The sequence below is a fragment of the Carcharhinus amblyrhynchos genome, chromosome 6 (assembly GCF_965287045.1).
Source record: "Carcharhinus amblyrhynchos chromosome 6, sCarAmb.v2.hapA, whole genome shotgun sequence".
Lineage (NCBI taxonomy): Eukaryota > Metazoa > Chordata > Chondrichthyes > Carcharhiniformes > Carcharhinidae > Carcharhinus > Carcharhinus amblyrhynchos.
The window spans coordinates 124,880,246-124,895,530 of record NC_137329.1 but is presented as its reverse complement, the minus strand read 5'-3'; the positions used below and the strand labels follow the sequence as shown (position 1 = coordinate 124,895,530).

At 39.1% G+C, this 15,285-nt stretch overlaps 1 protein-coding gene across 1 annotated transcript in view; it reads left to right on the top strand.

The window, feature by feature from the left end:
- LOC145344316 (N-acetylglucosamine-1-phosphotransferase subunits alpha/beta-like) overlaps positions 1 to 15,285 on the top strand; it is a 74,730-nt gene that overhangs the window by 18,229 nt on the left and 41,216 nt on the right. Inside the window, exons 5-8 of the mRNA XM_080191417.1 lie at positions 349 to 387; positions 1,689 to 1,894; positions 2,848 to 2,912; positions 6,967 to 7,101. Coding sequence (XP_080047543.1) covers positions 349 to 387; positions 1,689 to 1,894; positions 2,848 to 2,912; positions 6,967 to 7,101 — 445 coding nt within the window. The remainder of the gene's footprint in view (positions 1 to 348; positions 388 to 1,688; positions 1,895 to 2,847; positions 2,913 to 6,966; positions 7,102 to 15,285) is intronic.

The window sequence follows — 15,285 nt, the reverse complement described above, 5'->3', positions numbered from 1 at the left end:
CACCTTTCGCTATCAATAAAAATCCGCATTCAATATTTCACACCTGTGTATTTTAAAGTACAAATGGATGGAACACTGCTGTGAAATGATCTGTGGCAGCAGTTGCTGGTGTGGAAGTGAGTTGTGTTCCAGTAATTTTCATCAGTGTTCACATTTCAGGATAATGACCATATGATTTTTAAGAATGTTTCAGATTAATTGCAGATCCATGAGTATCATTTATGGTACTCTTTATGATATAATTCCAGGGTACTGAGCCTTTGGTTACAGTGTCAGCTACTATAATCATTTAAATTAAATAGATTCTTCAGTTTTTGCTGTTAATAAATTAGCATTTTCTTTTTTTAGGGAAAGTCTTGGAAATGCTACAGAAGCCACTAAAAAAAGGTAATTAGCTTGTAATTGATGCTAAACTTCAAAAGACTTTTGAAAAGTTTTTTGAGAGTTGCAAGTTATTGTGTTATAACTGGTTTACATGTATTTTTATCACAGTGTAGGTTTAACATATTATAAGTAGGACAGGTAATCAAGTTATTGAAAGCCAATTTGCAGTTTCTTAGCTTTGACAGATCCTGATCTTTGGCTCAGAGGTTATTGGAAATGACTGTGATGTAATTGATTTCTATTCTGAGATACTTGAAGACAAGAGCGTCCAAACGTTTTCTTAATAAATAGCAGGCGACGTAGTGAGGAGCCTTTTGATCATGATCAACATCCTTGGGGGTTACTATTGAAAGTCAAAATCCAGGAATTCCTTCCCTAACAGCACTGTTGGTGTACGTGCACCTTGGGGACTGCAGTGGTTCTATAAGGCAGCTTACCACCTCTTTCTAAAGAGCAACTAGAGATGGACATTAAATGCCGGCCTAGCCAGCAATGTCCACATTCCACAAAATGAACAAAATAAACCAAAGAATAATTATAACACAATGCTGTATTCAAGACAATTTTTATACTTTATTTTCCTATGAATCAATCATCTGTAACCTTTGAGCTCCACAGTGTTGGATTTGTGGGGGGTACCACTCTTGCTTATTCCCTTTAAATATTGCAATGTTCAGTACCATTCATGACTTCTCAGACACTGAAGCAATCCATGTCCAAATGCAGCAAGACCTGGACAATATTTAGACTTAGACTAACAAGTGGCAAGTAACATTCACACCACACAAGTGCCAAAGGTGACTATCTACAACAAAGGAAAATCTAATCATTGCCGCAGAATATTCAAAGGTGTTACAGAATCCCCCATGGTCAACATCTTGGGGGAGTTATCATTGACTAGAAATTAAACTGGACTAGCCATATAAATTTTGTGAAGATAAGGACAGTTCAGAGGCTGAGAATTCTGCAGCAGTAAGTCTCCTCCTGACTCCCCAGAACTTATCCACAATCTATATGGTACAAGTCATCTGAGGGCTGTTGTTGCTGCTGTGGAAATAACAACATCAGTTAATAAGATTGTCTTATTGTCCTCATTGAAATAGGAATGTAAAATACTAAATTGATTGGCAAAAGGGTTAAATCAAATTTGCCTGTATTAAAACTAATTTAACAGTAGATACAAATGTTTTTGTAATAAAGCTGAAGGGACTAAAGCAGTGAACATGGAGTAGTAGATGTCCTTCTTACTAATTGGCACTTTCTTTGTTAACTACACTATATTAATGCAGATTTGTTGATTACAGTGAGAAGCAACCAGAATGTTTGTTGTCACAATGTGTGCAGGGACCAATGATCGTTTTGGATCCGAGTTTGCCAGCAAATATTACAGTCAAGGAACTGCCTTCACTCTACCCTTACTTTCAAGCTGCCAAACATGTATTACAAATCCCAAAGCTGAAAAACCCATCATCCAATATTACTGTAATTATGTTTGATAATCAAAAAGAAGGTAAGAATGGCTTTACACTACATGTAAGACTAAATAAACTTCTGGTTTAAATTGATAAACTGAAAAAATGCCCAGTTCATTTGTTAAAAAACAGAAGTCAAATACATAGGGGATGTAGATATGAGATTAAATGGAAAAGATTTAGAACAGTGCAAACCAAATTTTTATACTTGGGTTTTGGAACTGTGGTATGTCCTTGGTAATTGAAACAGAGCATGTAGTCATTTGGATAAGATGCTAAATTGGGGCTACATCTGTCTGTTCATAGATTCCTATAGTGCAGAAGAAGCATCGAGTCTGCACCGAACACAATCCTACCCAGGCCTTATCCCCGTAACCCATGTATTTGCTCTAGCTAGTCCCCCTGACACTAAGGGGCAATTTAGCATGGCCAATCCACCTCATCCGCATATCTTTGAACTGTGGGAGGAAACTGGAGCACCTGGAGGAAACCCACTCAGACACAGGGAGAATGTGCAGACTGCGCACAGATAGTGACCCAAGCCAGGAATCGAACCCAGATCCCTGGCGCTGTGAGGTAGCAGTGATAACTACTGTGCTACCGTGCTGCCCCACTATTAAAGATCCCTTTGGAATATTCAAAGATAAGGGAGTTCTAAGTCCTGGCCAGATTCTTCCTTCAAGCAATAGCACAGAAAACAAATGAACAAGTCATTAATTTCATACTTCAGCAGTGACTGAATTGAGTGCAGTTTGTGTGAACTGTATTCAAGTTTATTCAGATCCATTGCTGTTATTTTTTAAGTTATATCTTTTGGCATGTGATATGTAAATTAGGTGATAAACCTCTTCATAAAATTGCTGCGGCTGCAGCCAGCTCAACAATTATTTTAAATAGTTCTATAGTGTATTTACATAATGGAATACTTGGAATCACAGGTTTCAAATATATCAGGAAAGTTGCGAGATAATGTTTCAACATTTTATTTTAGTGGATGACGCACTTTCAGCAGTACAAAAGCAAAATGGTAAACGACTGGCATGGAGAGGCTATTTGGTAGGTTTTTGTATTTTATATTATTTTTATGATCGCCTAACTACTTAAATGCATGAAACCAGTTAATGCTGAAGTAAAATACTGATTCATTATATATCTTACTGTTGAGCTGCCTTTGATTTGTATGTCTTGATTTCCTTGCTAAGTAAAAATCCTATCAATATCAGTCTTGAACATTTCAATTGACCCAATGTTGATAGTCTTTTGATGGAAAAATGCCAGATTTCCATTACCCTTTGTGAATGTGACTTCTTTATTTCATTCTTAAATGGTCTAGCTCTGATTTTAAGATTTTTTCTGCTTGTTCTGGATTTCTTCACCAGAGGAAATAACTCCCCTGTATCTGCACAATTAAATCCTTTTAAACTTTAATTACATCCCTCTCAACCTTCTAAGGACAAACGAGCAATGTTTCTGCAACCTGTCCTCGTAATTTAACCCTACAAACCCCATTCTGGTAAATCTGTCCTGAACTCCTCCAGATGTGCATCCAGAACTGAATGGAATCAGATCATGGCACTTGACAAGTGAAGTATCATTTCTTCTCCTTTGTATTCCAGCCCCCTTGAGATAAAGGTCAACATTTGCATCAGTCTACTAGCTTTTAGTGATTGTAGATGTGGAGATACATTTCTCAGTTTCTAGCGTATTTCCATTAAGAAATTGTTCTAGTGTATCTGTTTTGAAATGTACGGTTTCAGGTTTCTCTGTATAGATCTCCCATCTACCATTGTTAGGTCCACTCACTTAATCTATGTTCCATTATATATATTCCTGTGTAATTTCCTATTAGCATTTACACAACTTGCTGTGTCTCAGTAGGTGCCATCTAGATCCTTAACTCTTTATTTCTCCAATCAAATTATTGAGGGACAATGAAATCTGAATAAACTGGTGTTCCCAAAAAAATAACTGCAAAAATTGGATGCTTATTGAGAGACTTGGAAACTTCTAACTTAAAAACTATGGGTATCCTTCAATGCATCTACTCCTTTTGCAACTTGAAATACTGGACCACAGCCTGTTGATTACTGTTGCATGTGGAAATTTTATTGAATTATGATTACGGGGACTTTCCCTTACAGTTCGCTTCCTCTGATCCCCAAATTCTTGTGAGGTGTATGCAAATCAATGTGAAGCTGTGGGCTTTGTGAAAGCAATGGCAGTTGTGGAATAGGAAGTGCTTTACTCAGTGCTGATAACGGCTGGAGAACCATCCGTCATGTCTCTGGGTTTAAATGCACTGCTTTATCCAAGAGCTGTTCCACAGCAATGGATATTGGATAAACAACTCCTCAATCTACTGAAAATGTTTATAGTTTATGCAATGACTATTTTGGAAATAAATCCACCAAAACCAGGGAGGTAGTGGTGTAGTGATAACATCGGTGGATGTGTGATCCAGAAATGATTTAGGGACAATGGTGCAAATCCCACCATGGCGGCTGGTGGAATTTAAATTCAATGACTAAATCTGAAATTAAAAATTGATTGAATATTGTCCACTAAACCATTGTTGATTGTTATAACCCAGCAGGTCCGCTAGTAGGGGTGAGAATCTAACCAAAGTAAAAGCAAAATACTGTGGATGCTGGAAATTTGAAATAAAAACAGGCAATGCTTGAAAAACTCAGCAAGTCTGGTATCACCTGTGGAGAAAAACAGATTTAACTTTTGAATTCATAAGACTTTTCTTCAGAGCTCTCGTCTTTCTACATAGTAGCAATTGTATATTTGGAAACTATTGTCTAAAGAGCTTTGAATTCCTAAATGGTGCACCCTGCTGCCACTGTGTCTTGATGTGGAGGGAGTGAATATTTGCACATCAGATGCCAATCAAGTGAGCTTTGTCCTGGATGGTGTCAAGCATTTTGGGTGTTGTTGGAGGGAGTAGAAAGTATTCCATCACACTTCTCACATGTGGCTTATAGGTGGTGAATTAGTTGCCACTGGATTCTTAGCCTGTAACCTGATCTTGTAGCCACAATATTTATATGGCTGGTCCAGTTCAGCTTCTGGTCAATGGTAACCCCAGGATGGTTAATAGTGGGAGATTCAATGATGTTAATGTCTTTGAATCGCAAGTGGTAATAGTTAAATTATCCCTTATTAGAGTTGATCATTGTCTTGCACTTGTGTGATGCGAATATTACTTGTTAGCCCAAGCCTGGAGATTGTCCAGGTCTTGCTCATGAACCACTTCAGTATCTGAGGAGTCACGAGTGGTGCTGAAAATTGTGCAATCATCAGCAAACATTCATACTTCTGACCTTAAATTGGAAGGAAAGTTATTGATGAAGCCATTGAAGATGATTGAGCTGAGGGGACTACCTTGAGGAATTCCTGCAGAGATGATTTGGAACTGAGATGATTGACTGCCAACCATCGCAGTCTCATCTTCTTTTGTGCCTTGGAGCCTTCGGGAATGTTCCCTGTGCAAACCGATCAGAGAAAGGCAAGACACATTGTTGAATATTGGGCCTTTCCCAGATATCCCTCCGACCTCCTCATATCCAGCCAATTTCTAGCTCTGCGTTCTCCACTTTGACCTCGGCCGTGCGTTCCTTGAATGCAGCCAGTGGAGAGTTGTCCTAATTCCTATTGGCTCCAGTTTTACTCGGATTCCTTAATGCTTCACTTCCCCAGATGCGGCCTGGGTGTTCAGGTCAGTCACCCCACTTCACTCCTGGTGTTTACCACCTGCTACAGACACAGTCTAGCAGCTACGTCCTTTAGGAGTCAGCCAACTTGGTCTGTACTAGGTGCTACCGGCTCTCTCTTGGTGATGAGTATTGAAGTCCCTCACCCAGAGTGCATTCTGCATCCACCTTCAAGTGGTGTTTAACATAGAGAAGTGCTAATTGAGAGATGAGTAGTACAGATAATCAACAGGAGGTTTCCTTGTCCATGTTTGACTGATGCTATGAGACCTAATGAGGTCCAGTATTAATATTGAGGACTTGCATGACAACACTGTTCCACCTGTATACCACTATGCTGCCACCTCTTCTGAATCTGTCCTGCTGGTGGACCGGGCATACCCAAGAAGGGTAATGGTGGAGTCTGGGCATTATCTGTAAGGTATGATTCAGAGTGTTTGACTATGTCAAGTTGCTGCATGACTAGTCTGTTGCTCAGCTCTCTCAATTTTGACACAGTAAGAAGTCTCAACACCAGGTTAAAGCCCAACAGCTTTATTTGGAGCGCTGCTCCTTCCTCAGTGAGTGGAGAGTTGCGTTCACAAATATGGCATATGTAGACAGAGACGCAATTGCAAGATAATAGTTGGAATGCGAGTCTTTACAAGTAATCAAGTCTTTACAAGTACAGACAATGCGACTGGAGAGCGGGATAATCACAGGTTAAGGAGGTGTGAATTGTCTCAAGCCAGGAGAGTTAGTAGGATTTTGCAAGCCCATGTCAAATGGTGGGGGTTACATGTAGTGTGATATGAACCCAAGATCCCAGTTGAGGCCATCCTCATATGCGGAACTTGGCTATCAGTTTCTGACTCTGTTCCGTTTCAGTGAGATCACTTCTCAATTTTGACACAGATGGAGGGCTTTGCAGGGTGAGAGAGTGGAGTTTGCCGCTGTTGTTTCTGATGCCAATGTTGACCCTGGGTTGTCCATCCAGCTTCGTAACTTTATTGACTTTTTAGCGATTTTATATAACTATGTTGCTTGCTCAGCCAGCCATTTCAGAGGGAATGACTCTGGAGTCACATGTAGGCCAGACGAGGCAAGGACAGCAGATAGCCTTCTGTAAAAACATTGGTGAATTGGCTGGGTTTTTAGGACAATTCACAGTGGTTTCATGGTGATCATTAGACTTAATTCCAGATTTTCATTGAATTCAAATTCCACCATCTTCCACGCTGGGATTCGAACTGGGTCCCTAGTGCATTATCCTGTATCTCTGAGTTATTAGTCAAACTGTGGCTTGACATTTTGCTTGACTGTCAGCCTCTGCATCAGAAATCTCTCATTTTTCATAACTTTTATTTCTCAGTAACAACAACAAAAAATTAATAGCAATTAATTTTGTTGACTAGACCACAGATAAAGAATCTCCTGGGTCAATCTTAATGCAGAATCTTGCTTTTCTGAGTGGGTTTCCAGCATCATGCAAAGAGGAGGAACAACTCCGAGCCAAGCTCCCACCAGTTGTTACTGGCAAAATGAAGCAGGTAAGATCTGATTAAATTAATTGTTTTCGGACTGTATGGAAACTGGACATTTTATCTGACGTTTTTCCATTGGTTGTAATTGAAAACCAACTTGCTACTAATACTATATTCTAGTGTAGATGTGCATTTTAAATTCAATTCGCTCATAATGATTCACAGTCTGGTCAAGATATGGGATCAGAATTACTGATTTCATATATCATCTTCCTTACTTCCTATTTATTTAACTTCCATTCCAACACTACTGCCCTTGAAAATATAGGAGCACAGGAAATAGGAGCAGAAGTAGGCTATTCGGCCCCTTAGACTTGCTGTGCCTAGATCCTAGCTCCTCATCTACCTCAACTGTGTTTTTCCTGTACTAGCTCCATATTGCTTGTTCTCTTTAATATTTAGAAATCTATTGATCTTTGTCATGAACACACTCAATGATTGAGCCTTCACATCTCCCTAGGGTAGTGCATTCCAAAGATTCATCACCCTCTTGGAGAAGAGATTCCTCACCTTAGTTCCAAATGGCCTGGCTCTTAGTCTGACTCTGTGTCCTCTGGTTCTAGCCTTCCCATCCAAGAGAAATGTTCTTCCTATGTTTAGTTTGTCAAGCCTGAAAGAATCCAGTATGTTTCAATGAGATCACTTCTCAATCTTCTAGACATTAGAGAATATAGACCCACTCTCCTCAATCTCTCTTAATAAATCAGCTCTATCATCAAAGTTTCAGTCTGATGAACCTTTATTCACCCTTTGTGGCAAGTACATCCTTCCTTAGGTAAGGAGATCAAAACTATAAACAATCCTCAGGTTCAGTCTTACCAAGGGTCTGTACCAAGTCTTTTCAAAGCGACCTGTAATGGATTGCAGGATGGTATAAAAAGGCTTTTGGTTTCCCCCAAAACTCACCTGATGAGGATACCAAGAATTGCACACTACTCTAAATGCAGCCAAACCCCATTGCCTCAACTTTTTACTCCATTAGAAATTATGTTTATGAGCCGTACAGAGGATGGATAAAGTGAAGTACTGAGACTGTCGGATGCATGTCCCAAGCAGAAGTAGAAGAGATTTTATAACACCTTCTGGCTGGAGAAGCTAACTTCCATGCATCGAGTAAAAATGAACATAATAGTCGCCTCTGATCTTAAGAGGCCACAACGGACATGTCACTCTGCCCTGCACGTACACTTGGCACCAATCGCTCTGTACATATATGCTTTTGGCACGGTTTAAAGTTTTTTATAGCTCAAAATTTATTTATTATTGTCACAAGTAGGCTTACATTACCGCTACAATGAAGTTGCTATGAAAATCCCTGAGTCGCCACACTTGGCTCCTGAGGAAGAATTTAGCATGGCCAATCAACCTAACCTGCACATCTTTTGGACTGTAAGAGCAAACTGGAGCACCTGTAGGAAACCCACGCAGACACGGGGCAGAACACGCAGATTCCACATAGACAGTGACCCAAACCGGGAATCGAATCCAGGTCCCTGCCGCTGTGAGGCAGCAGTGGAACCACTGTGCCGCTACGCCGCCCTAATTCACTGGAGGCAAGCTAGACGAGGACTGTAAATATAGATCATTTCATGACAAGAAAGAGACAGCAAGAGACATTAATAGGCAGTGTGCCTACTGGCTAGGATCTCACATCGGAATCTGATAGAGATAGCTGCTCCAGAGAGGCCACAACAAGACAAAACAGTGCTACTGTTAGCTCGCTACAGAGCGCCACAGCTTCCAGTGAACAGTCTACAAAGAAGAAACTAAAATCAGGAACAAAGCAGAATAAGGATAATTTCTTGAGGTATTGTTTCAGTAATTGTGCCAACGCAAATTAGGATGCAAAGACAATGGTATGTGGGGGAAACACTGGCAAATATAAGTTTAAAACCCTCCAAACTGCAAAGACATCTGAAGACTAAACATGGCAAACTTGAGAACAAGCCTTTGGATTTTTTTCAAAGAATGCAACATGAACTGAAATCATAGGCTTAAGTTCTTGGCAAAAAAAACATTGAATGACAAAGAGCAATTAGCCTTTTAAATGGTAGTTAAAGAGAAAATGCCCCACACTATTGCAGAGATTAATTTTTCCTGAGACACTAGACATGGCTCGCATGGTCCTAGATGAGAGGTCAGCTGAAAAACTGAAATACATCCCATTTAGTGATAACACGGTAGCCCACTGAATTTCTGAAGTTGCTGAGAATTTAAAAGTACAATTATTTCTCATTTAAAGTTAGCACAAGAGCTCTCAATACAGCTAGATGAAAGTACAGACATTACAGATTGCGCAACCTACAATGGCCCCATGAATTTTTTGAGGGTATGCTGCTTGACATTGCCAACCAACATGACTGGTGCACAGTTCTTTGAAGTTTGCATAGTCCCATTGTTGGTTAGAAAGTGCGGGGCTCGATTGGGTTAATCACAGAGGCATCACAAGCAGTGAGGCAGCCAACATGACTGGGGAATAACTGGAGTTATAATAAGAATTAAGGAAGCAGCTGGTTAGGTCATTGTTTGGAATCATTGCTTCATTCACCACGAGACATTGGCATTGAAAGGAATTCCATCCGCTTTTGAGGTGGTGTTGAAAGGCACTAAAGTCGTGAATTTCATTAAAAGTAGTTCACTCAATGCCAGGCTTTGAGTCTCTGTTCTGAAATGGGGGCAGAGCACACATTCATTGTTCCACATTGAGGTATGTTGGCTGTTAAGGGGTTGGATTTGGCAGAGTTTATGAACTGAGGTATGAATTCCATATTGGGTTTGAGAGTGACATTGTCCAGAAATGGTGGATGCATCGGTTATGATTTTCCAAATTTCTTTAGTTTGTGGAATTGTTCCAACAGTTTGGAAGTTAGCAAATGTAACACTTCTTGAAGAAAGAGAGGGAAACCAGGGATGAGAGGCCAGTTAACACATTTAGGGAATCATAGTGTGATCAGAGTCAACATGTTTTTATGAAACTGAAAATCATATTTGACAAATTTATTGTATTTTTTAAAGATGTAATTAGCAAGGCAAATAAAGGAGAAACAGTAGATGTAGTATACTTGGATTATGAACCCTGATAATATCCCAGAGATAATACTGAAGAATTTGCTCCGGAACAAGCTGCGCCCATAGTCAAGTTGCTAAATTACAGCTACAACGCTAACATCTACCTGGGAATATGGAAACGTGCTCAGGTATGTCCCATGCACAAAAAGCAGGGCAAATCAAACCAGGCTAATTACAGCCCCATCAGTCTACTCTTGATCATCAAAGTGATGGAAAGTGTCATAAAGGTGCTGTCAAGCGGCACTTATTAAACAAAAACCTTCTCGCTGACTGTTTTTTCTGGCTGATCCAGTCAGCTCCTGACCTCATTACAGCTTTCATCCGAACATGGACAAAAGAGCTGAATTCCAGACATCAGATGAGAGAGGCTGGCAGCACTTGACCAAGAGTGGCATCAAGGAGACCTAACAGAACTGGAGTCACTGGGAATTGGGGGGGGAGGCAACCCCTCATTTGTTTGGAGGTATAACTATCACAAAAGGAGATAGCTGTGGTTATTGGTGTTTAGTCATCTCAGTTGTGAGACATTGCTGCAGCAGTTTCTCAGGCAGTCCAATCATAAGCCCAATCATCTTCAGCTGCTTCATCCATGACTTGCCCTCATTATTAGTACAGAAATGGGGACGTTTGCTGATAATTAAACAATGTTCAGCATAATTCATAACTCAGACATTGAAGCAGTCTATGCCTATATGCAGTTAAGATACAGGCGATTGTAATGTCCTAGCTATGTTAGTGGTTGTGGATTTTGCACAAAGAAAATACTTGGTTAGCACACACAAATTCAAACTAACATAGATTTTATTGGAAGGGATGGCCTCTGCACTGCACAGAGTAGAAAGCTGTAAGTAAAACAGCAGCCTGTGGCAACTAACTAATGACATTGACTGTGAAGCTCTGTTAATAAAATACTTTTGAAGTATAGTTATGCAGTACCATAGCAAATGTCCCTCCAGTTTGTGCACAGCCAGGTCTCTGAAACAGCAATATGACAATGAACAGGTAATACACGTCATCTATGGTGCTCATTGAGATAGATGTTTGGTTTCAAGACAGAGGAGAGTTCTCTGCTGTTCTTTTACATCCACTTTAGAGGACCGATGGGGCTTTGCTTTATTGTCTAGTCTGAAAACTAGCATCTTTGACAGTACTGCACTAGAAGTAGCGTCAACCCAGATATTGTACTCCAGTAACTGGAATGAAATATGAGCTCCCACCCTTCTGATTTAGCAGTGAGGGAACTATCCACTATAGCTCAGTTTCCATTTTGTTTGCTTTCTTTTAAAGCTGACATCAGTTTTTCAAATATTTCTTCATAATCCTCTCATAGTCAATTTAAAATGTCAGTGGTTTCTCTGTCTGTAGATGCTGCTAGAGTATTTACGGTACTGTTTTATTTCAGATTTCCATCATCTTTAATATTTTGTTTTCATTTAATAATTGGATTCATACAGTAGCAGAGTGATTAGTACAGCTGCCTCACAGTGCCCGGGACCCAGGTTCAATCCCAGCCTTGGGTGAATCTATGTGGACTTTGTATGTTCCCCGTGTCTATGTGTGTTTCTTCCAGATACTCGGTGTTCCCTCCCACAGAAAAAGATGTGCAGATTAGGTTGATTTAGATTGTTAAATTGCCCCTTGGTGCTCCAGGAAGTGTGGGTTGGGGGATTAGTGGAGTAAATATGTGTGGTTACGGGGATCGGGCCTGAGTAAGATGCTGTGTTGGAGAGTAGGTGCAGACTAGATGGACTGAATGGCCTACTGCATTGTAGAGATTCCTTGGTTACATCAGCTATGTGCAGTATAGTTTGTTTATTTTGCAGTTGCATTTTTCATAATTGGATTGTTTAGTAGATGACTGATTATTTTAAGCCACTAGATGGTGTGCTTTGCATTTTCAGTTATCCAAAAACCTGTTATATTTGGATTTATGTTCGAATGATTGTGAAATGTGCTTTTGGGCACTTGAATATGAATAAGTGATGGGTAATTTTTTTGAAGAACCGAAGACCATAAGACATAGGTACAGAATGAGGCCACTCAGCCCATCGAATCTGCTCCACCATTCAGTCATGGCTAGTGGTTGATTATTCTTCGTTATTCTAATGCATTTGTTCAGAACTGCTCCTAAGTAACAGCAGCCCATTGTGTGCCCTACTCTGACTCTTTTCCTCATCCAGTCTACTCCCCAGGAATTGAGCAAAAGTCGGAATAGCTCCCCTAGATGGAATCAGCTCACCCCAAGATGGAAATCAGAAACCTTCACTAAACTGGGTTATTCAGCATTCTAACAATGCATGTATTGTTCACCAAATTAACTTGATCATAATTAATAATGCTATTGGTTAAGCCACAATTATCCTTTGTAAGGTTAAAAAAAAATAGCAGTATCTTTTTGGCCAGTAGCTTACACCCTTGTGGGTATCAGCTGGCAGCCAGACATCAATCCTTGCTGAATCTATGAAGTAGTTGAAATCATTAATTATCTGAGGGGAAAATCTGTATGTAAAACTAATTTTCAGCTGACACTCTAGGTGGAGCAAGTGGGAAAGGAAATGGAACAGGGAGATAAACAGCAAAGTGGTATTGTTGAAGCAATTTTTCTGTCCTGTATTGTACTGTGATTATGTGGTGTTGATTCTGAATTAAAATTTGAGCTTTGGTCAATTTAGTTGCTGAATAATGCTGATAACACTTTTGGGAAAAAAATAAATGATACGTAACATGACATAGGATGCATGCCATTTCTCTTTCATTGCTATTTTGTGGGCATTACAGTGGACAGTTGATTTATTTCCAGGCATCTACCAATTTTATCTGTCTTTCTCTAGGAGAAAGTGCCAGGATTTCACTCAGTGCTTCCCAACACCTTCCCTCACATAGAAACGCAACTGAGATCAGAAATGGATTATAATGTCAACCTGTGCCTTCCATTGCCCTACGCCTTGTCCAATGTGTTCTATATCAATTACAGTTTTGGTTGAGAAAGGAACTAATTTACCTATTGCAACGTGGTCACAGTCAGCATAGTACAGAGGGAGGTCATTTGGCCTGTTAAGTCAAATCCATTCTGCTATATCACTGTTTCAAATTAATTTCTAGTAAAACAGGTGCTTTATGGTAATTGGAAGTAGTTTAATCATAATTTGGGGTTTTGAAAATTACATTATTTGTATATTTTGTGAAATATTTCAGTTCATTTCGTACTGCCAGCAGGAGAGTGACATGATGAAAATTCAAATCGGGCCTTAGCAATGTATCAGTCAGTTGCTGCCGAGAGGGTCATCTTTCAATTGTCCTAGCTATTCTTAATCTCTTTCCTTGAAAAGCATCAACAGTCATGGTAGATCTTTAGTTCTTAGCTAAAGGAATATTTTTAGATTATCTTGATAAACAGTGCTGAAAATAATATGACAATGATTTATTCTGTTCATGGGCTTTAGTTTGATCCTGTGAAAATATTCAGGTTTGTTTATATGCTTTCTATTTTTCAGTGTTTAAGGATGTTGAAATTTGTTTATTTTATCTATCTATTGTTTTTGCATATATTCTGCAAGATATTCTTTTCTGGAATGTGCCCTGATGTGAAAAGCACTCTAATGAAAGGAGATTTTTTTATTGTAAATCAGCAAACAGGTCTTTAACTTTTAGAATTTAATGGAAAAGTATACTCCCTATTCATGTTTTACCTATGGCATCTTACTATGACACCTTGCATCCCATCTCCTTTGAACCAAAATAACCCATCCACATCTAGTCCTGTAGATGTGCTTACCAGTGTATCTTGTGTAAACATTTATTTAAAATATTTCTAGGCTCATGACCATAGCAAACCCATAATTTCGATTTGGACAGTCGCCCAGTCCCTTCCTTTAATTACCACTCATATACCCCAAAAGTTTAAAAAATAAAGTTACCAACAGGAAAATATTTCAATTTCCTGGCAGATAAACATGCCAAACATGAGCCACCAGGGCAGAAAAATGCTGAACTGACCTGTACTGCATTTTAGATGTAATAATTCTGTTCCAAAATTATATCCTTATTGTTTAAACATAATGAGAACATTGCTAAGGCTTGAAGAAAATGCACATTTTGTATTTTAAAACAGAAAATGTTCTTGCCGCTTTCACCTCTGTTATGGACACATCTTCAAGTGAAGGAATGAAGAAATTATTTCACATCCAATTAAGTACTTAAGATTATATTTGCTGTTACAGTGCAAGGAAGACTGATAGGCAACTTATGCAGAGCAGTTTCCCACTAAAAACAATGAATAACCTGAAATCTATTGTACTTATGTTGATAGAGGAATAAATGTTGATCAAGATACCATGAGAGCTCCCTCTTCCCTTTTTCGAATAGTGCTATGGGTTATTTCATCTGATAGGACAAAGAATCTTGGGTCAGTGTTTCATCCAAAAGATGCCATTACTGACAATACAACATTGACTCAGTATTGCCATGCAGTATTCGTCTGGAGTGGAAATCCTGGTTGAGGTAATAATTCCTTGGGGTGAGGGAAGAGCACCTATAAAACAGCTTGCTGCATCTAACTGGAAATTTGGACTTTGGTTTTGATTTCATTTTGTTGTCAGTGTTTGACTTTGCTACTTGATTGAATGTCCCACTGAAATCATTAGACCGAAATAAAAGCAAGTTCTGATGCTTCATTGCCAGATTTATCCTTTCTGAATTTGCCTAATATCATGAAATGCTGACAGATTATTGATCAATAACCGTCCCCAATAGTTTAAAAATTATGGATAAATAGTGTCATTTTATAAACTGCATTAGGCCATTTTACTTATTGAGGAAGAAATATTTGAACATTTCTGGTTTGGCAAATTTGCATTTCTGTTAACAAGTTTCTCAAACTATAGTTCAAAACAGTTTCTCAAAATTCATGGGATATGGGCATATTATTGAAACAAATCACTTCTAAAGTACAGATTGACCTTAACACATGTCTAATAGCACTAGTGATAAAAATAACTTGTGGATTTAAAACTAATTTAGAAGAGGTAGTACCAGGTGTTACATTTGATTTAGCTCCTGGCATTTTTTCAAAGTACTGTGCTTTGTTATTATATTCAGTAGTTTCAGTACTCCAAAAAGGAT